Source organism: Epinephelus moara, chromosome 17 (assembly GCF_006386435.1).
Source record: "Epinephelus moara isolate mb chromosome 17, YSFRI_EMoa_1.0, whole genome shotgun sequence".
NCBI classification, from domain to species: domain Eukaryota; kingdom Metazoa; phylum Chordata; class Actinopteri; order Perciformes; family Serranidae; genus Epinephelus; species Epinephelus moara.
The window spans coordinates 4626706-4650304 of record NC_065522.1 but is presented as its reverse complement, the minus strand read 5'-3'; the positions used below and the strand labels follow the sequence as shown (position 1 = coordinate 4650304).

The 23599-nt window shown below is 38.7% G+C and overlaps 1 protein-coding gene across 1 annotated transcript in view; it reads right to left on the bottom strand.

Annotated features, from left to right (window-relative positions):
• acox3 (acyl-CoA oxidase 3, pristanoyl) overlaps positions 1–20323 on the bottom strand; it is a 32740-nt gene extending 12417 nt beyond the window's left edge. The window contains exons 1-15 of the mRNA XM_050067356.1: positions 20182–20323; positions 16928–17104; positions 14376–14473; positions 14122–14257; positions 12282–12356; positions 11864–11953; positions 11591–11734; positions 8659–8747; positions 7399–7495; positions 4234–4416; positions 3943–4065; positions 3730–3850; positions 3530–3652; positions 2115–2228; positions 1174–1289 (exon numbers count right to left, since the gene is read on the bottom strand). Of these exons, the coding sequence (XP_049923313.1) occupies positions 1174–1289; positions 2115–2228; positions 3530–3652; positions 3730–3850; positions 3943–4065; positions 4234–4416; positions 7399–7495; positions 8659–8747; positions 11591–11734; positions 11864–11953; positions 12282–12356; positions 14122–14257; positions 14376–14473; positions 16928–17089 (1671 nt within the window). The 5' untranslated portion in view covers positions 17090–17104; positions 20182–20323. The remainder of the gene's footprint in view (positions 1–1173; positions 1290–2114; positions 2229–3529; positions 3653–3729; positions 3851–3942; positions 4066–4233; positions 4417–7398; positions 7496–8658; positions 8748–11590; positions 11735–11863; positions 11954–12281; positions 12357–14121; positions 14258–14375; positions 14474–16927; positions 17105–20181) is intronic.
• Positions 20324–23599: the final 3276 nt, after the last annotated feature.

The following is a 23599-nucleotide window of genomic DNA, read 5'->3' as shown; positions in this document are numbered from 1 at the left end:
TTTTTGCAGTTGTTGTGTGTCTTTTTTTGGTTGTTTTGTGTCTAATTGTGGTTGTATTGTGTCTAAATGTGGTTTATTTGTGTCCTTTTCAGTCATGAGTCTTTGCATGGTTGTTTTGTGTCTCTTTGCTTTGTGTCTTTTGCAGGTGTGTGTCTTTGTGTGTCTGTTTTGTCTTTTTGTAGTCATTTTGTGTCTCTCTGTAGTAAATTGTGACTTTTTTGTTGTTTTGTATCTCTTTATAGTTATTTTGTGTATTCTTTGGTCATAATGTGTTTCTTTGTAGTAATTATGTGTCTCTTTGTCGTCGTGTGTCTTTTTGCAGTTATGTGTCTTTTTTTTAGGTTTTGTGTCTCTAGTTATTTTGTGTCCTTCTGGTGGTTTTGAGACTGTTTGCAGACGTGGTGTGTCTTTTTGTGGTTTATTTATGTCTTTTTGTTGTCATTTTGTGTATTTTTGCAGTCATGTGTTTTTGTGTGGTTGTTTATGTCTCTTTGTTGTCAATTTGTTTCTCTTAATAGTCCTCGTGTCTCTTTGTAGTTATTTACTGTGGGTTTTTTGTGGTCATTCTGTTTCACGTGGTAGGTGTTTTGTGTCTTTTTGCAGTTGTGTGTCTATTTTGTCTTTTTGTAACTGTTTTGTGTGTCTTTGTCATTTTATGTCTTTTTTGGTCATTTGTGTCTCTTAATAGTCAATTACTGTGGTTTTTTTTTTTGGTCATTATGTGTCTCTTTGTAGGTGTTTTGTGTCTCTTTGTAGTTGTTGTGTGACTCTGTTGTTGTTCTGTTTCTTTTTGCAGCTGTTGTGTGTCTTTTTGTTGTTGTTCTATGTCTCTCTGTAGTTGTTTTGTGTCTCTTTGTAGTTGTTTGTGTCCTTTTTGTTGTTTTGTGTCTCTTTAGAGTTATTTTGTGTCTTTTTTGGTCCTTTGTGTCTCACTGTAATCATTTTGTTTCTTTTTTGGTCATTTTATGTCCTTTTTGGTTGTTTTGTGACTGTCTACAGATGTGATGTGTCTTTTTGTGGTTTATTTTTGTCTTTCTGTAGTCATTTTGTGTGTTTTTACAGTTGTGCTTTTGTGTGGTTGTTCATTCTTACACTTTGTGCCCCCTGATGTGTGCCCCATAGTTCTGTGTGTGTGTGTGTGTGTGTGTGTGTGTGTGTGTGTGTGTGTCTCACCTGGCTGTTGTTACGGGCCTCAAACTCATCCTTTCCCGCAGCTCTCTGCTGTTCCAGCTTCTTATGGCTCTCTTCCAGCAGGAAACACACCAGCCACTTATAGGCAGCCAGCGGCACTGACATGGAGAACAAAGAGTATTCTCACTGGGTTAAACTGAGGAATCACTCTATAATCAGTGACATTCTTATATACGTGACATTTAAGTAACTTCTTAAATGTTTATATAATATAATAATAATGACTTTGGGTAATAATCTCTTTTGAACTCTGGTTTAGGGCTGCACAATTAATTGAATGTAAATTTTGATCATGATTTTGGCTTCTCACAATTAAATGCAATACTGATGTTTAAAATGTGTATTCCACGTAAGTATTTTGACTTATAGAGTGTAGAGATTTGTGTCCTTGCCGCAAAGTTATACATCTAACTTGAAGAAAACACTACGAACTGCAGAGCAAGAAATGCATGAAGGCCAAGAAGAAGACATTCCTTTGATGATCACTATCCCAGAGTCAGTGACGCTGTGCAGCACATCACCGAATCCAGCCAGCTCCCAATGCCAGACTGTAATAACCGATGCAGTCGAATTCCATTTGGCCAAAGACAATAAGTACTTTTATGTCAGAGCCTTATTTTAATTCTTTTTTTGATGCAAAGATGTGTTAAACAGCAGGAATGTAGGCAGGTTTTGGTACAATTTTAATTATATTTTAGGAGACAAACTGTGAGTAAAAAACAGTTTCACTCTGATGCAAAGATTTGCACATTAGCAGGAATGCAGCACAATATTTTTTTTATTTATTTAAATGTGAACGTGCAATAACATTTTGTCCCTAAAATCAATTAATAATTGTAAAACCTATCATGATCTCAATATTGATCAAAATGATCGTGATTATCACATTGGCCATAATCGTGCAGTCCTAATTCTGACAATACCTGCTGAGTCCATACACGCCTCCACTGTTGTTGCTGCAAACTTGCTTTTAAGGATCTTGTGGGAATCATCCAGGAAATCCACAGTGTGAAGTGGAGACTCAATCCGCACACCATCTGAAACCAGACAGAGTAACAGCTGAAACATTAACTTCCCTCATGGTGCACAGAAGGAAAGATAACAGCGTATTAGGGCCATTGTGGGTAAAGAAAAACAACAAAACAACAGAGCCTGGGGAGTGATGTAATATTCAGAGAAAAAAATCTGAATTTCCTAGATTACCTTCGTAATTTTTTAAGAAAAAATGCTTGGATATACATACTTTGAATAACGTGGAAAATTTATGACAAACTAGAACCTTTTTAATATAAAATGTCATCACTTCATTATTCATTATTTGCTTTTTTTGTCATAATTAGCATATGAATTCTTGAAATGTGGCCAAAAACATATTTTGTGAGGTCACACTGACCTTGACCTTTGACAACCAAAAACGAATTGGTTCATTGTTGATCCAAGTGGACATTTGTGCCAAATTTGAAGAAATTCCCTAAGGCGTTCTTAAGATATCATGTTCACAAGGATGGGATGGGTGTCTCCAAAATTTCTGGTTTGCCGTGGCTAACAGGAACATTACTCAAAACTGTTACTTTGAGAGGCATATTTGTACTCTGCTGTGGAGCAATTTACACTCCAACAAAGGAGGCTAAATACAGTCAGATGGTGCGACACAGCTTATATGATAGCTTCCTTCATTTTGTGCTCTTCTGTTCTTTTCTGTCACTCAAAGGGAAACAATATAAAGATGGTTTGCTTTGGTCAACAGCGAGAATTCCTGTGTCACAATTCACCACATTTGATGTGAAAGATTATTACAGATTGGCTTATTGGTAATTCCAGTGTAATCAATTGATTATGCTCTGAAATTCTGCAGTGTAAAATACTTGTGACCGGTCCTTACTGTTACCACCAAAAAATTGCCTTAGGCATCGGCGGGCACATCAGCACTAGCAACTGCAGAACATCATGTCAATTACTAGGGATGGATCACGATTTTCGAATTTCGAATAGTCGTCGACTATTACTATTCGCCGTCTTATTCCCCCCTTTATTTGACATGCAATTCAGCTCCTAACCGCACGAGGGCAGTATAGGGTTGCTACAGTCAATAGTCGAGCGCACTTCCGTGTTGTAGTTTCCTGTAAAAATGTCCGTGCGATTATTCGAAAAATTGTTGAATAGTTGCCATGATTTTCGAATAGTGTTTTTGCTTGTGCTGCCCATCCCTATCAATTACAAGTAAGTAATCCGCCTTGTGAAAGAATTTTGGTGTTAACTACAGCTCTACCTCTCACCACCACCACCCAGAAGTGACAGTTCAAGCTTGCAATAATCCCTCAGTGTGTAGGTGACTGACCGAGGTGTTTAGCACAGAGCAAGCTCAAAAGGTAGTTGCTGGTCTGCTGCAACAAGACGTTGTTGTCTCCTTCATATGTGCAGTTTGGGTCATTGTCATTACGCAGATCACCCAGCCGGTTCACTGAAAGACAAAGAGGGTAGTTAGGTCTCTGAGTATGTGTGTGTGTGTGTGTGTGTGTGTGTGTGTTTGAGACTGACTGGCCAGGTATCCATGTCCACCACAGGCCTCCCTGCACTCCTGGATCCCCCTCTGAGCAGTCCATGAGCCCAGTGATTTACTGGAGCAGCTTATGGCGTGCAACTCTCTGCCCATCTCTGCCTGCAATACACACAAAACACACATATAAGATTATAGTTCATACGAAATGATAACTGGATATAGACACACATATGAACCTCATCTTAACTCACTTGTCTGTCACTCTTATCCCTCATCATCTGTCCAATCTGGAGCTCAACAAAGTTCATGAAGATGGTTTTGGAGAAATGTTCAAGAGCGTATGCTGCTGCCAGGTACGGGATCAGACGCCATTGCTGAAACAACAGAAACAAAAATATCTAAAGAATGTGTGTAAACATTTACAGCCACTCTCAAAAATGAGAGAAGCACATAAATTAACTGTTGTGGTTTTAGAAACATTCTGTACCAGGTACAGAAGGTCTGTATTAGGTACATTTCAAATCCCTTCCCTCCATCCTGACCTGTAACTGGTACTCTAAAACAGGAATCTCCTCTGTGTCTTTGGGTCCAAACTGTCTCCTGGTGGCTGAGAAGCGGATGGTGATAACCAGAGCCAGCTTCAGATTGATCTGAGATATCCTGGTGATGTTCAACCTGCCACCTGAGAGGGCACCCAGAGACTCTCCGAAACGCTTGTTGGGGTCCTGAAAGAAAGACACGATGGAGTGACATGAGAAACAACAGAATGAAAGAGAATAGAAATATTTACACAGCACACAGATGATTCAGAGTGGAGTACAGCCTTGACATGCAAACGTTCTCCTGATTTCATTGTAATCTTGTCAGACTTTAGTGTTAGAAAATAAAAAGGAAGCTGCAAAAAACCTGGGAAAAAATCTGTCCAGAAAGTCTAACATTGCCAATATTTTCTTACAAAATGCAAATCCTGTCCAGAACAGCTTCAACAATGACTCTTTCAATCTTCTGATATCCCAACAGTGTAAAACAGAAGCATAAAAACGTAATGGTATGGTTTAAAGAAGTTCTGCCACTTTCCTTATGCATGTAAACATCCTGATTAAGCCAGTGTGGTCAAACTGACCAGATAACAGTACAAACATATTCAATGGTTCAGTGAGAGCAAGAACAAACTTGCAAACAAAAACAATATTCCTCAGATTTTCTACATCACTGATACTTTATAATATTATACTGATACTTAATATTATTAATAATAATAAGCCGTATGTGTCAGATACTTGTTCAGAAATTACTGGACCTGAACAATAAGTGGAATACTTAGTATGAATACACCCACAGGAAAATGTGTTTTTAGCAACAGCAAAAAGTGCTATTCAGCAAGTTGAACTGTATACAATATGACCACATATTAGGACAGAATAAGCTGCAGAAACAGTACAAATAATTTCCAAAATTATTAAAAGTAAGGCTACAAAGAAGTGAAGAAATATTCCAAATGTGCAGCATAGGTAACCGTGGTGATCTACCCTGATTAAAAGTGAGCCAGCTTGGTGATACAAACAAAGTTAAGCCCAGAGATAGCTGCCTGACCCACTTATCTAGCTTCATGGTTCAAGCCCCTAGACTGTCCTTGCTATTTACACCTCTCATGGGGTACCAGAGGAATTTTCCAGGCCTGGTTGTCATTACCAGCCATCTTCACCATGTCCATATGGATTTAGCTCCTGAAAGCTCATTAAATCACTGCAGCAGTGAAAAACAGCCATAATGTGAGGATAGTGTTTGACTGCTAAAGAGTTAGAGGTTGCCTACTGCATTTGTTTATTCCTGTCTGTGCATGAATGCATTATAATGCATGCATTATATATATTTTTGAAGGCTTGTAATTGAAGGAGCATTTTTTTTATAGGATTTGCTATAAAAATATAGGGTCAGCCAGTTCACACAAATGACAGTAGTTTTAAGTGATGGTTTGGTTTTGCACATGTAGGTGTCCATCTCTGAGAGTTTCTGCCTTGGCTGAGGCAGGCAGCTGCAGCTCAGCTGGGAGAGAGAGTTGTCTGTTAGCTTTAACTGTCCAATCTTGGCATATTTTAAGGGAACTCTGTCGGCTAAATATATGGCCGATCCTTTCTTTACTGTTCTATGTTTTGTTCACCTCAGTCGCCAAGTGCTTAAGCAGTGCGCATCCACTCAATCAGCGTTTCCCCTGGTTAAAACGACGAGTAGTGGCAGGTCATATCGCTAAATACCATTAATTCTGTGAGTAACATACATAATAAACTTGGCCTCTCCTCTCTGCAAGGCAAGCCAGTGTCTTATGTGGTCATTTATAAGGGAAGAAAACCACTCTGTAACACTGGTGTACAATCACGATAGCAAAGCATTTCTGTAGTTCCAACATCTCTGTAGCTACTGCTAAAATAGTTTAAAGTCTTCTCTACTCTAATGGGTAACTTCTTTTTCATTTTAATAATTTTAATTTTAATCATTTAATCACTGATTTCAATCATTGTTGTTGGCCTGAAGTGATTCTTACATTTTCCAGTTGTAAAAATGTGTAGTCTATGGACAGGTAAATAAAATGTTAAAGGATTTCGTCAAATAAAATGTGTGTCATACTTCTTCAGCTGGGCACCTTTCCTCTAAATTTTGCAAAATCTCAAAAACGGCAGCTAGTCTTGAGTCCCTCTTGCTAGGCCACCCATGGAATCCAAATTTAAAAATGGAAAAATCCTCAGAGGAAAACAGAGCATTTAATAGAGCATGGAAATATTTATTTGCTTTGACTGCAAACCTTAAGTACCAAATAATGATAAAGAATGTACTGCAGAGTAGCCAGCATATGGTAAAACATATTATGAATAGGGGTGGGGGAAATAATTGATTCTTAGATGCATCCCACTGTGGGTGATTTGACATCGATTCACAAATGTCAATAAGTGATTATCTCAATGTCTATTAATAACGTGATGTTGACTGGACGAAAGAGGCAAAACTCATTCGCGAAAGCAGTGCAGCACCCAGACAGTCTATAGCAGGTACGCTAGAGTTAACTTGTAATTCATCTTTACAGAAGTCAGCAGTTTCAAGCTTGTTTTAATTTAATGCCTAAATAAATTAATAATTATATATTTTTCGTCAAAGATTAGTGTGTGCAACCGCAGATGGATACAGTCTGACTGGTTTAAAAGTAAAGGTATGGAAGTATTTTGGCTATAAGGTTGAATGGAAAAGGGACCTCTACAAGGACCAGATAGTACGCAAGTAAATTCATCTGTTTATCTAATTATGGATTACTATAAATACAGTATGCTATGTTTTAAAAAGTAACATGTAGTCACATGGTGAAAAAATATATGATGTATAGAAATCAATAATTCTTAAGCATCGTGATGCATCGCTCATCCTTTTATAATCGAATCATTGCCCTCTGAATTTGAATCAAATTGTGAGATGCCTGGGGATTCCCACCTCGGTAAATGAATGCTCATTCACACCTTTTAGTAATGTTGTGCTAAAGGTGTTAAACATTAAACATAACACAGAGTTGGTGATAATTGGCTGTGGGTTCATGACTATGAGTGACACCTTACACATTACTTATTTTATTTGTTGAGTAGTGCATCTTTAATTTGACTCTAATTGGTGCTTGGAATGCCTCCGTAGTGCTTTCTTTGGCCACCAGCGGAAATCATACTTACCTTGAATGGTGTAACATAGCGGCCATCAGGAGTAACATCTCCAGTCTTATTCAGCAGATTCTCCCGAGGGATCCTCACATTATGAAACAAAGCAAACCTGAAGGGAGAAAGACACAATCACCATCTTTGGTTAAACAGACACAGGCAACATGTGTGCAACACAAAGGCAGGGCATACTTTGAAACTATACTGATGTGGTGTGCCTGTTTCATAAAAGTACGCTGATACTTCTAATACCAAATCCTCACAACACAAAACACTGACATGAAACACAACGCCTAATATCTAACTGAACTTTTGAAGATTAGCAAGGGAGAATGACAATAAGAAAATGCTCTTCTCTTCTTATAATCATTTTATCTTAGGGGCCATGACCTTGTACATTTTTGGTGACCTTAAAAGAGGACAGAATTTGATAGGACAGGGCTGGAAACTAACCTTTTTATTTTCAAAGTAGCTCAAGCATAACAAAATGTATCGCCCATTATGTATTATTGTAAAAGCCAACACAAGCATCAACAGACAAAACTCTAAAAACCGTCACTGATTTTCTGTCATCTTTCAATTGCTAAATCCATTTCAGGCACAGCAAAGTAGGAGCTCAAACTGGCTGACTTGCTCTGTACATGGATTTTGTGCCCACCCTGTATGGAATGCCTGTATGATCATGATATATTGGAGATAACTCCTTTATGATAATCAGTTTTTCTGCTTGTTTTAGTATCAGTCTGAAATGTTTCCTCCGTGTCTGATATCCCTCTGCTATAAACTATGATTATAGCCCCATCTAGTTGTTTTACTGAGGCACTGAAGTACAAACATAACTGCTCTACATGATCAGTGGATGATGTATGGTGTGTTTTTGAATTATAACATTAATATAAGACAGCACTTATCAAATTGGTTTGTAAAACGTGAGTGTTCATTTAGAGGCTTGAACTGTTTCCATTTGAGCAAGACCATATCTGATAACATGAGACAATGTCAGCCAAATGACTGAGAGCGGAGGCATTCTGTATTCATGAATGAACTGAAGGTGCTTCATGCAAAAATAAAACATGCAAAATGCAGTGGTAAAGCAAGTTAACAGTAAAATTAGCTGGAGCTAAAGAAATCAGCTACAGAAGTGTGTTTGAATCTAGAGCTGAAAGCTACAGTTAGTAATTTTTAACTTTAAACAACTAAATAACTTTTTGTCATAATTGCTAAACTGTCGCTACATCCATTAAGTGTTATACGTCTTCCTCTGCTGTCACCTACCCATTATCGAGTCCATTCTGGCCCAACTTCTTGCCCATGTCTCCAACCAGCACACCAGGCAGAGCTAGCAGGGTCTTGGGATCTCTCACCTGCGGCACAATGGGTCTAGATTTCATTTTGACGGCTTTAAAAGCAGCCTTGTTAACTTACAGAGCTTTCTTTAGGGTTAAGCTCTTTGACTTCACTTGAAGAAAACTATTTAAAGTCTTCTCACTCCCACTATTTTTACACTCCATAGATAACGTATGCATCAAGATGTTGGCTAACTCATCCTCTCTCTTACACTGTCTCATTTTAGATAACAGGAATAACTGCCTTTTATTTTTGCCTTCAGGAGAGCAATGAATTGTGTCATAAACCTACACTGTGTGTAAAAACGCAAATAATGAAATAAATTTTTCCTTATCCGCTGCGAGGGTCATAAGGACAGAGGGATGTCGTATGCTGTAAAGCCCTGTGAGGCAAATTGTGATTTGTGATATTGGGCTTTATAAATAAAATTGATTGATTGATTGATTGAAATACTATCACTGACACTCCAACTGCTTTCACCATTACATGCCGCAAAGCCATGGACAGTTTAACTACTTTCAGATCTTAGACCAAGGGTCGGCAGCCTTTACTATTAATAAAACCATTATTAGCAAAAAAAAAAAAAAAAAAATCTGTCTGGAGCCGCAAAACATATTTGAATGAAGGCAGCAACATATTACCTGTAAATTAGCCCATCAACATTACAAATATGTCTTAATAAGCATTGATTAATATAATCCACTACAAGGTGGCTACTCTGCAGTGGGCTAATTATAATTATTCAGTATCTTAACTTTGTAGTGTTGCTTGTGAAAGCAAATGAATCTGTCCACAGATTATCCTCTATTTTACTCCAAGACTTGTCCTTTTTTGGATTTGGAATCCATATCTAGCCTAGTTGGGGAGACTCCAGGCTAGCCACTGCTACTGAAGTAAAGCAAAATTTAGAGGAAAAGGCACAAAACCGTAGACGTATGACACACATTTTAGATGACGAAACATTAAAACATTTTTTAATTTGATGTATAGGATGCAGATTTTTCAACTGAAGAATGCAATAATAACGTTATTCATTTCAATATAATTTTATGTCAGAGCCACAGAGCCACTGGAGAGGGTCTAAAGAGCTGCATACGGCTCTGGAGCCACAGGTTGCCTGTACTTTTTAAATGAGACTTCACATGTTTTCAGTTGGTACATTTACGGGGCATTAGAGAAAATTGATTTCTGAATAAAACCAGACTTTTAATATACATGTAACATGTTAGTCCAACTGAAATCGTACTAAATCGAATTTCTCACAGTTTGACTAACACGCAGATGATGCAATTGGGTGTCAAGTTACTCCTGCATGTATACAGTCAATGGGACCAAAACTGGCCGAGGCAATCTACTCTCCACAGTTTCCGCACCAGGCTTTGACCAGGAAGTTGAATGGCACTAAATGTGTAACAGAAGAAGAAGCCGGTAACAAAACTGGTGAAATCTACATCCAGAGCTGTACATTTTTGGACAGACGAGAAGACACAGTTCATGCTGTGTCAGGCAAAAGAATGAAATATTTCAAAATAATAATAATAATAATACATGGATGGGAGGAAAACACATTGGCAACCTGTTCAAAATAGTGGTGGAACAGCAGACCAGTGCTCCATTGTTTGGTCTATGGCGTAATAGGTCAACCTGAAAAGGTCCAATACTAACAAACCGAAAAGGGGCATATCACCACCTATCTAAAGGCCAAAACCATAGACTGTATAAATAATAATAATACTTGTTTAAAGTTTCAATAAATTCTATTTATATTTGAACTCCTTTTGTCTTTGTTACTGACTGAATGTTGTATTTCACAATCAAATCTGACTGTCAATTGAAAGGACAAACAAATCATACACTACAGATAAAACATTAAGCATTAATGTTTAACATTGTCACTGACAAAAAATTAAGCAGTCCATTTCTGTGTGGGCCTGATTATTTTAACTTTGTACTTGAAGATAACTAAGCACCTTACACCCAGCAGCAGAGCCTGAGAAGATTTTGAAGAGTAACCTTTGTTTGCTGCTCTGTTGTACTTCCCAGCCTAGCGGACAGGCGTGTGCAATAGAAATCCGGTTGACGTGTGTTGGGGGCGGCACTTGACTCGCGTCAATGACGCCGCTGTCATATGACACCGCCGGTGTGTTTTGGCCTTAAGACATACTTAAGTCAATAAATTGATTGCCCTCCCATGCTTGTATACTGGGTCAAGGACAGTAGTCCAGTTGAATGGCCTCCAAGAGCTTTAACTGTTGCTCCACTTAATTGTGCATGTAAACATACTGTGTGATTAAGTGACGTACTGAGATTGCAGGCATATCAGATTTGTTTCTCAAATCAGTTCATTAGAACGGACTGTCCCTGCTGTTATCTGTAAGTGATCAGGTTAGATTGTGTGTTCCAACAGCTCCAACTAATCTGCATGGGTTGCTGTGGTAACGGCATAGGTGCAGTGGAGTTTTTCACATTTCTGTCAATTTTCACTTTTATGCCACTGTTTTTTTTTTTGTGCATGTAGTTTGCTAGTTGTGCACAAGGCTGGGGTAGTCACTTTGTGCTAATGTTTTCTTTGTTGTTGTATAATGGCCTTGTGAAGCACTTTGTGACCTTTGTCTGCTAAAAGCGCTACTTAAATAAATTTTTACTTAAACTTACTACATTTCCTAAATAAAATGCACTGTACTCCAGTACATTTTTTATCTATTGGAGTATAAGTATTTTACTCCAGTTTTACTCCAGTATCTATGTATTTCTATGTCTAAGCATTTTCATTAGCAGCTGTGTGACGTCACATCAATTAACAGGCCCTGATAATGTAAGCAGCAGCAACATGGTCAATGGTCAAAGGTCAGTGTCTTACCGGCACAACGAAGGAATGCAGGCCGTGACATGCCTGGTCAGGCGTGTAGAGCTGAGCGAAAACTATGGCGTGGGTCGCCGTCTTACCCAGGTTGCCCACCCAGAACTTAGCAGCCTCAAAGTCTGGAGAGTTGATCACAAACTCCTGCAGAGCATAAAATTAAAGGTGGACTTTTCCTCATCGTCATGGAGTCACTTACCTGATGCAGGATTCTGCTGTGGGTACTTCAATGCTGTCATATTGCCATTTGACATTCATACAGTGTGTGCTGACCTGAGTGGAGGGATCATATGTTGCTGTAGTCCTCATGGCTCTGGTGTTGCTGCCGTGGCTCAGCTCAGTCAGCGCAAAGCATCCATATGTCTACAAACAGATACATGCAGCTGCTATTTCACGGTTCATGGTGATGGGGATGTATGTGTCATCACACCTTCGTGAGTTTAGATGTGGAAGCAAAAACTGTAATTTACAAATACTATATACCTAATTATATATCTATTTAATTTTAAAGTTTTAAAGAAAATAACTAAATATAGTGAATGTGAGAATCCAAAGAAGACTCTGTTGCTCACTGTGAATGTCACTCAGTACCTGCATCACATAGGGCAGGAGGTTGTGACTCCCCACGGCCATTAATAAAGCACTGATACAACTTTAAGGTAGAGTTGTTGGCAGTGTGAGAAACTCTTACCGTCATGTTTTCAGTGTTTTCAACAAATTTACTGTGTCTCTGTGACCCTGTCCTGGCAACAGTCACTCCAAACATCTGAAACAAAAGATGTTTTTAGCATCTATTACTGTAATGAAACAATGACAAAAATGGAAGAAAAGTCAGATAAAAAATGGAGGGACAACTTAACTATTCATAGATTTAAGAGTGTGCAGCCATACTATCAGCTTGGTGACACTGTACTTTAAGGGCTCATTTATACTCCCTTTACATTCGAAAATAGACACATCCGTTCAAACACTGTTTCAAACGTCACCGCCCTCATACTGCCATGTGTCCTTAATGTTGACATAGATACAGCCAATAGATGGCACCTGAGGGCAGACTCAAAAGTTACACCCACCAACAAACAGGCTGAAAGTATAGGAGGTCTTAATATTGTACCTTTAAACAGAGGCAGCATTGTAAATGGCAGTGGAGTGTGAGGCCATTAAATACAACTCAACATGAGGATGGAGAATTCTTTTAACTATAATACCGATTTGTTCCATTCCGCCATTTTTTTTTATGTCTTTCTTGTGTCTCACTTGAACTACACTACACTGCCTCTATGATCTCCGGTGGTACTGCTCCATTTCGTCGGTATCCATAAGCTTTCATAAAACGTGCACAAATAGGCACAAAATTAATGTAGAGTACGGACAGAAGGCTACATCCATGTTTGTGTTTAACACTGAGCATAAATGAGACAAAAGTGGTATTTTGAGCGAATTGCTGGCAATTGTTCTTAGTTTAGCGTGTTGCTAGGCTTTGCCGCTAGGCTTTGCGCTAAATACAAAGTACAATTGAAATGAAATTGCAATTACAATTCAAATGCTATCCATTGAGAGGTGGAGACATTTCAAGTTTGTGATGTAAATGTTTTGCCTTTTATTTTATTTTCTATTGGCTTTGCTGACAAACAGCTAGCCATGTTACCATGTGGACACATGCCCACTGCCTCCATTGGTTTCTTGACCGCTTTACACTGCATGCCACTCAGATCAGGAGGGAGCTAACCTTAGCTAGCTAGCAGCTCTGCTAATTCAGTGATTATAGCTGTTAATGCTGTCCCAGTGATTAAACACATTGATATATTCTGTGCTTAACCACAGAACCCTTTAAGCATTGTTTAAAATGTTAGCACCACTAGCTGTGTTGTCACTGTCAACAGTGGTAACATAGTCAACAATGCTAAAGGGGTTTTTTTACGGCTCAAATTTGAGCCACTTAAGCCCCGATTTCACCAAGTAGACCAGCACATCTCAGTTCAGTTTGGTATGCATTTTTTTTTCACTGTGGATGGTTCCTAACTGTCCCCATTTTTGGTCACCCCTCTGTTGGGGTACCTAGTACACAGATCCAGTACTAAAAGGTGGAGCTAGACACACTGCAGTCCGTTGACTGGTCAATAGAGGACGGTTACTGTTGCTCTGCGCTGAGCTGTGGCTCGTTTTGAGGCTTTTGTAACCACTGCTTATACCATGGCAAGTCTTACATATATCAGTAAACTATGACTATAAAATTAAGTAATGTTTTCCTGCAGCAGCTGTAGAGTTAGAAAAAAATAACTTAATACACTGGGCCATCTGTAAAGCTACAGTATACTGCTAGCATGGCTAAAAGTGACTTGGTTAAGTAGCTGTAATGGTGATTTGGGTCATTTTCAATGTAAGATTATCAATGAAGGAAGTAAATATAATGCATGTCATTGTTGTCTGTAAGTAGATCACATCACATGTCTTTCAACTCTTTAACTTTTTGATATTCTCATTATGTTCAATATTTTTTTTTGCACATTTTGCCACCAATGGACACTCACCCCTTTGTTGAGAAAGAACTTGGTAGCCAAACTCCAGTCATACATGCCCAGACAATCACTGAGAGTCACAGACTTCCAGGGGTTGGCCATCACCTCCTCTTCTGTCAGGAAGTTGTAGCGGAAGAGTTGCTTCACCCTGTGGATTTTCATCTTAAGATTTATTTTCCTCTATGTACATTATAAAAATATGGATGTGATATAACAGACAATGTTACTGGTGGTAAAAACCTAATAACTTCCTGTTGTGTTGATACCTGTGGAACGTCAGCTCTCTCATTTTTTCGATTGGGACATCTTCACCGGGCTGCCGTGCAAATACAGGGTCATTCTCAAGTGTCTTGAACACACGTTGCTGCAGCACAGAAGAAGAGAAAATGAACAGGACATGTAGAGCAACATTTAGATGATTAGACTAATTTTCTCTTTTCACCAAAAGTTCAAGTGCTAATAATTGATTTAAATAATAAATGATCTGTATTACATCATGTATTTTTGTTACCTTTGCATCCTTATGTAGTTTGACTCCAAAGAAGATGTAAGGGAAAAAAATCAATACAGCATAGTACCGTCATATTTTGCGTGGTGATATTGTATCGATACACTGACTCCAAGTATCAATCTTTTATTATAAACATGATTCATTTTTGCAATCATACATTTCGATACAACTTTTGGTACTAGAATAATGGAATCAATGCCTTTTTCGGTTTGTTTCTTGGTGAGGTCAACAGAGGTCTCAGTCAGGGACATTTTGCAGGAAGTTCATCTAAACAAAAATGAAGGCACCACAGAAAAAATCGGAAATGCACTGTCGGCATTTAAATCAAACGTCTGGACTTATTTGGGATTTTTTAACATGGAAGAAAGGAGGACTTGGGTATGACACGTGATTTCCAAGCAGTGTCATGAGAATAAAATACTCTAGGAATATTGCACATATGAGGGCTCACCTCACACTTCACCATGCAGAGATAGCGTTAGCCGTTGACAGCCAAGCTAATGCTAAACCCACTCCGCTGAAAAATTAACCAACACTGGACACACTTAGCTTCACAAAACTACCATCAAATTCTGACAGAGCTAAGAAAATAACACAGTCCATCACCTACTTCATGTGAAAAGATCTGCGTCCATTAGGTATTGTTGAAAACAAAGGATTTTGTTACATGCTAAAAACACTGGAACCCAAGTATGTGACTCCGTGCAAAACGCAGCACAAGAATGAGGGATTGTGGTTGTAACAGTCTACAACTTTGAACTAATTGAATATTCAACGCCATGTGCTTGTCGCTGCCCTGCTGCACTGTCAATACAACAATGGGGCTTTGATATACTACAACCCAGATTCCAAAAAAGTTGGGACATTGTGTAAAATGAAAATAAAAACAGAATGCAATGATTCGTATATCCTTTTTGACTTATATTCAAATGAATACAGTCCAAAGACAAGATATTCAATATTCAAACTGATAATCTTTATTGTTTTTTGTAAAATATACACTTATTCTGAATTCAATGCCTGCAACATGTTCCAAAAAAGTTGAGACAGGGGCAACAAAAGACTGGGGAAGTTGTTGAATGCTCAAAAAAACAAAACGTTGGACCATTCACAGGTTAACAGGTTCGTTGGTAACAAATTATAGTATCATTAATAGGTATGAAAGAGGCATCTTAAAAAGGCGCAGGTACTCACAAGCAAGGATGGTCACTTTATGAAAAACAGTGGGGGCAAACTGTCCAACAGTTTGAGAGCAACCTTTCTCAATGACCAATTGCAAAGAATTTAGGGATTTCACCATCAACAATCTATAACATCATCAAATGATTCTGAGAATCCAGAGAATTCTCTGCATTTAAAGGACAAGATTGAATACCAACCCTGAATGGCTGTGACCTTTGACCCCTTAGAGGGCACTATATTAAAAACTGACTTGATTGTATAAAGGACAGTACAACATGGACTCAGGAACACTTTGGAAAACCATTGTCAGTAAACACAGTTTATTGCTTCATATAAAAATGCATGTTAAGACTCCACTCTGCCAAGTCAAAGCCATATATCATTAAAATCCAGAAGTGCTGCAGACTCCTTTGGGCCCAACCTCATCTGACACAAAGTGAAAAAATGTGCTGTGGTCTGATGAGTCCACATTTCAAATTGTTTTCGGAAATCATGGACGTTCACGACATTGTGACATGAGAGCATCATCCAGGACTATCCAGATTGTTACTAATGGGAAAGAATTTCACTTTCAAAACTTCAACAATTAATATCCTAGCGGTCCTATAACTGAGTGTAGTCAGAACAAAAGATGATGTAACACAGTGGTAAACATGCCTCTGTCACAACTTTTTTGGAACATCTTGCAGACATCAAAGTCAGAATCAATGCATATTTATAAAAATAAATAATGTTTGAGCATTAAATATCTTGTCTTTGGACTGTATTCAATTGAACAGAAGTTAAAAAAGGATTTGCACATCATTGCATTCTGGGTTTAGTTACATTTTACACAGCGTCCCAACTTTTTTTGGAATTGGGGTTATATGTAAAACCAGTGGCAGGAGCGCCTTGGTTACAGCGCATGAAAAGTAGCAGCAACCTCCCGGGTTTGATGCCAGTTTTGCTTGTTACATGTCATACCCCTCTCATACAGTACTCTTTCTCCCCATATCTAGTCTGACTCTACACTGTCATCTTGCAGAAATGTTTAAAGAGTGGCATTTACTACGTTTAACTATTCTACTTATTAAACATTTCCAAATTTAGTCCTGACTTCAGAGAACATTTGTTGGTGATAGCTACCTTGAATTCCAGAATTTCCTCTCCTTCTATGAAGTAGAGCATGTCCTTCCAGTTGAAAGAGGCTTTTTTCCTGTAGATATCCAGCGGGCCACTGGGAAAGTCAGCCAATCCATGATCCATCTTCTCTTGTTCAGACTGAAGGGGTTCAACGTGCAGGGACATAAGGCACTTTGCTCTCTGTGAAAACAAACATAATAAGGAGGAATAAAAGGAAATATCACAAATTTATATTAGGGATGTCCCGATCCGAGTATCGGCACCGATCACGTTATTTTTACAAAATCAGAATCAGTAATAAAAGATTGGAAGAATCAAAACAACAAAAATGGCCAGGTTTTTCAAACCTTTCAAACAAACCTTATGGGACAACTTGGATGCATTCTTTTTTTTTTCTTTCTTAATGCTTTGCAAAGTATTGGATCGGACTCGATATCGGACTCGGTTTCAAAATAAAGGACTCAGTATCGGATGCAAAAAAAATGTGATCGGGACATCCCTAATTTATATGCAACACTTTTGTTTTTGCTTCCATTTTTCACAGGTTTAAGTTAAAAATCTGGGGCTGTTTTTTTATGCACACAAAAAACTTCACAGATTTCTTAAAATCCGTGTTAGTGAGCACTCCTTTTGCAAGATAATCCATATTACCTGAGCTTTGCAAGACCGTCACTCAGTGTAACTCTTCCAATTCATGCATCGACCCTGTACCTACAGCATTTTTTAGTGAGTGTTCAACAGTGTTTCAAGTCAAGTCCTGAAGATTATAAATACATGACTTAAAATAGGTGGCAAGAGGGATCCTGGTTCTGACCCCAGGGTGGAGAAGATAATTGTTTCAAACTACAACGGATTGAGGCCTATTTGATACTTTTCTACTCATATTATAGTTTTGTGGCCTATGCTGCAAAACTTTAAACCTCTGAAGCTCCAGTGCTATGTGTAAAAAGTTAACAAAGTTCGTTAAATATCCCTGCTATTTATTTTATATAATTCTTCATTTACATGTTGAACAGCTGTATATTTTGAAACAGAAAAAACCCCTATCTTTGCATTTTGATTACAGTCTACTGAACATGTGGCCCATTTCATAGAAAATACCGTAATATGTATGTGTATCACCATCCAGCCTGAAAATACCTAGATATGATTTTTTATTCATATCGCCCAGCCCTAATTGGAATATGTGAAAATATGTGAACACACGAATTAACAGCATTAACAATTATTGTTATAGTTTGACATAATACACCCACCCACCACTTTATTAGGTACACCTGTTCAACAGCTCGTTAAAGCAAATAGCTTATCAGCCACTCACGTAGCAGCAACTCAATGCATTTGGGCACATAGACATGGTTGAGACGACCTGCTGAAGTTCAAACCAAGCATCAGAATGGGAAGGAAAGGTGATTTAAGTGACTTTAAACATGGCATTGTTGTTGGTGCCAGATGGACTGGTCTGAGTATTTGAGAGACTGCTGATCTACTGGGATTTTCACATACAACCATCTCTAGGGTTTACAGAGGATGGTCTGAAAAAGAGAAAATATCCAGTGAGCGGCAGTTCTCTGGGTGAAAATGCCTTGTTGATGCCAGAGGTCAGAGGAGAATGGCCAGACTGGTTCAAGATGAAAAAGACAAAAGACAACAGTAACTCAAATAACCACTGGTTACAACCAAGGTCTGCAGAAGACCATCTCGGAACAAACAAAGCGTCTAACCTTGAAGCAGATTGGCTACAGCAGCAGAAGACCACACCAAGTGCCACTCCTGTCAGCTAACAACAGGAAGCTGAGGCTACAGTTCACACGGGATCACTAAAATTGGATGATAGAATTTTGGAAAACGTTGCCTGGTCTGATGAGTCTGGATTTCTGCTGCAACATTCAGATGGTGGGGTCAGAATTTGGCGTAAACAACATGAAAGCATCGATTCATCCTGCCTAGTATCAACGGTTCAGGCTGCTGGTGGTGGTGTAATGGTGTGGGGGATGTTTTTCTTGGCACACTTTGGGATCCCTCAGTACCAACTGAGCTCTGATTAAACACCACAGCCTAACTGAGTATTGTTGCTGACCGTGTCCTTTATGACCACGGTGTAACCCTCTTCTGATAGCTACTTCCACCAGTATAACGCACCATGTTACAAAGCTCAAATCATCTCAAACTGGTTTCTTGAACATGACAATGAGTTCACTGTACTCCAATGGCCTCCACAGTCACCACATCTTAATCCAATAGAGCACCTCTGGGATATGGTGGAACGGGAGATTTGCATCATGGATGTGCAGCCAACAAATCTGCAGCAACTGTGTGATGCTATCATGTCAATATGGACCAAAATCTCTGAGGAATGTTTCCAGCACCTTGTTGATTCTATGCCACCAAGAATTAAGGCAGCTCTGTAGGTAAAAGGGGTCCAACCCGGTTGTAGCAAGGAGTAATAAAGTGGTGGATAAGTGTATATCAGTTCTTTCATTGGTTTATATTTCTTCCATTGAAAACTTGAAAGCATGGCATCCACCCAAGTGGACATATGAAAAACTCCCTAAAAGTTGCATGTTTAAAAAAATGTCATTTTTAAACATGCTTAAAGAGGAATATGAACACTTAGCTGAGGTCATTCATGCATCAAATGGTTAAGGCCTTTATTATGTTAACTTATGTGTGCATATATGGTGAATATACCTACATGAATCTGTGTTAAGTCAAATTATTTCACAGGAATCCTGGGGCATGGAATGTTCCAGGTAGAGACTGTATCTAACACTGAGTTGTATCTGGCAATGTACTATAGATAGCTTTAGTTTTAAGTGCGCACGTTTTATAATAGTTGACTTTTAACTGCCTGACATTATCAAACTCTTCAGTAAAGTTACCTTAAGTCCTGGTTATCTATCTAAACGTATACAACTGTTATCTTTACTGAGCAGAGTTCAGGGTTAAAGCCCTCTCTGGAACATCAAGGTAGGTATGCTACAGACTTCAGTAAATGCACAGACAGCAGTATGTTACACAGGAAGATGGCCAGATCCAAGTGGCTGTATTAACCTTTGCTTTGTCCCACTGTCACCGACTGTCAGTCACACACCGAGGGGCTAAATGTTCACAGTGTTAACCTTCCCTCGGAAGAGTCTTTTCTTTCACTATTAACGTTACCTTGTTGATTTGACTGTACTCAAGGCACTACGGTTTCTATTTAACAGCTGCACTATTTATAACTGTTAAAATACAGTAACTGTGCCATGTTTTACCTTATATCTCTATGACAACTGTCCTCGTTAATGTCGCTGTCTCTCCTCTTCGACAAAGATCAGACTGACCTGTACAGCTGAGCTCCCTTACAGTCATCTGCCAGAGAAAACACTGTATTACCTCCAACAGGTCGGTTGTTTTGTTCCGCAACTGGCAACAATATAGTTTCCTGTCCGGACCCTTCAAAGTAAGAGCACCATCTTTACACATTAATTGATTGCAAAACCCAAGGGCTAAACTCTAGAGTAACAAATGATGGCTGCTATATGATTTTCATTATATCAACTAATAATACGTGCTATAATGTAACAGGCATGAAAATGAATACAAAACTACCGTGCCGTACATTAAAAAAATGTATCTGCTTTTATTCTGAAGGTATGAGCTGATAACGCTTCCCTGCCAGCAGTATTAAAGGGGAACACCACGTAAATTAATGACTGCAATGTTATTTCCATCATTTCCACGGCCAAATAAAGTTCAATCATTATTTGTGAACATAAGCCACTCTCTGTCAAAGCCAGAGTCCACTGAAGTCGCAAAGTTGTGATGTCATAGGGTGTAAAGTCTGGAACTGCTCCATAGACCAGTGGTTCCCAACTGGTGGGTCCAAAAGTAGGTCGCGGGTCCATTCTGAATGGACCACAAGTGACTCACAAATGTAAGTTTGTCCAAAAAAAACCCACTTCATTTTTATCTGCAATGAATTTCCGCCACAGTTTTTATTTCGAAAAGCTGTTTCTTGAGTGTATAACGGATAGCTGTTTGACAGAGACAACAAACTAGCTCCACCACGTGGTCAAATATAAGTATGACGATAGATATATTAAACTGTGTGGACCTTGAACTAATGACTGAAGAGAAGTCTGGACCCTGTGGCTGGACTAGTTCAGAACCACTGACATAGACAATGAATCGGAAACTGATTTTGTGGGCGCACAGAATGTATGTTTTCTTTTTTATATCCAAATGAGCTTTATTCTATTTTAGTGTTCTCAGTTGTGAAACAGAAAATGTACCCATATACTTAGAACATACCCCTGGGTGTTCTCACTGTCATCTAGCACATCAGCAGAGGGCGGCAGTGGGCCCTCCAACAATGTGTTGGGCACAGAATAGTACCTTAACGTTGATTGCCACCTTGAAAATATGCCTGTGTTCAAAGAGGAACTCTTAATTAAGAACAATTGAGAACATTGCCGCGATATATACCCTCCAAAGGCAAACTCAACTCTGGTATGTTTTGTTGTTGTTGTTGTTGTTGTTGTTGTTGTTGCTGTTGTTTTTGTTTTTTTCTTTTTTAAAAATAGTCAGTTGCATCTATAGTAAAATTATATGCTTATCCTGCATATACTATAAATATCAATTAAAATTATTAAATTAAATGTATAATTTTTTGTCATATACAGATATGGAGTTATGATTGCCAGGTAATATGTATGTTGATATTGTCCAGTGTAAAGTCATGTGACGAGATAATGTGTGACACTATAGCGTGTACTAGGGCCCGTCACTATAACGTGCATTGGGGCCTATTGTAACTATCTTGCGCCACTGTCATAATACAAATTTTAATATCAGTGCAATGCTAAAAACCAGGCATCGTGAGTTGCATGAATGTTAATAGGTATTGAAATATATGAGTGTAGAAGTCCTGAGACAGTGCAGCATGTTTTTCTAAAGTGGAGCAAATATGAGGAATACTTTTTTGCAAGAGACAGTCAGAACAAGGGGTATTGTGTTTTTCTGTTTAATCTATCCCTGGCCAAAATTAGAACCACCACCTGATTACAAAAGCAGTTACTCAGTTCCAGGAAGGTCTATATTAGAACTGAAGGAATATGAAGTTGACATCAGGCTGTGTAAATTTTTTTGGACAAGGGCACCATCATGCTGCTGCTTTGCAGTGTTAATTTTGATTAGGAAAACTATGATGAAAATTTTTTGTCAACAACCTTCTGTCCATGACAAAAATAAGACGATGACGAGCTAAAATAGATTTTAATAATAAAAACTAAGGGTGCTTTCTCATCTGCCTCATCTACTGGGAGTGTGGCTGCCTAGCAGGTGCTTTTTACTCCTGCTGGTTTACAGTGAATAAATAAATACCCCTCACCTGTAACTGCACAAAGACTAGGGTTGAGTGTACCTTGTCAGTTAGATAGGCATATTAGTTACTTTAGGGAGGAGAGACTCCAGTGTGTTGGCCCGGCCAACACACATTGCACATTTCCCAGAATCTGCTTAGGGTTGGCATTCCGGGAAAAAACGACTTTTTGTTTCAATGGCAACAGAAGTCTATCAAGCTATTTAAAATACTCTCTATGTGGCATTCTTGCTTGTAGTTAGGGTTGATGTCTTGAAAATTAAAGCTATAGCCTCAGGCAACTGAGGGAACTCTGGGACCCCACAGTGGTAAATACCAATTGAAAGTGCCCTGTGTAGCAGAGTCCTGCACCAGGTAGGGTACCCTCCTTTTGAGATTTGATGGTGGTGGGTGCAAGGAGCATGCCAAAATGTTTCCTAACCTGGCAGTAACTATGCAAAAAGTTTTCGCCATCCTGGTATAGAACACAGCCAGTCAGTGAGACTTTTCCACCACTAGATTTGTAATTCAAGAATGGAGAACCCAGCTTAGTGTGAATGACTGTAGCCTGTGTGGGTTTAATCGTAGGTGCAGGTCAGGTCACGAGATGGGTAACCAGTTGGTTCTGGTACTGAGTTTTTAAAAATGGATCTGTACAGGACTCTGCTGTGTAGTATTCTTGTAATCACACAAAAGTAATGTTCACATTCAGTGCTACTAATCAAAACATGTTGGGTGTATTCTTGATGTTTTGAATGCATTTTGTTCTTCATAAAATGTTAGCAAAGCAGATTTTTTGAGTATTCTACTGTATTATACTGGCCAGCAGGAAACCTGGATAAGTGTGAAAGCGTTGGCAGAAATTTCTATTGCATTACTGCACATACATGAGTGAAACAAAATGAGAAAAACATGTGGACAAACTTAGAGTCCACTCCTTGAAGTTTCTCCTGCTCATGCTGATGAAGATGTCCAGCTGCCATGCCATTATCCAACAGACATGAAATAGTTGAATGAATAAATGATTTTAATCAAGTGTAACAAACTAAAAGATGCCCAGTGGGCTTACAAGACACTTCTAATATGGAAGTAAAACAAAAGTACAAATATAGGCCATACTCACTCTTGGTCAGCAGATTGTTGTTGGAATGAACAGAGCATCTCCATGTCAAATCACAAAAAGGTTCCTTTCACCTCTTCATGAAAATAAATTCAGCTTTGTATTTATTATTGCCAGGTCTATGCTGCCCTCTGCTGGACAACACCAAACTATAATACACCACTATGGTGTGTTTTCTGTGTAGTAATTTGACTTAAATGTGGTATGGAAA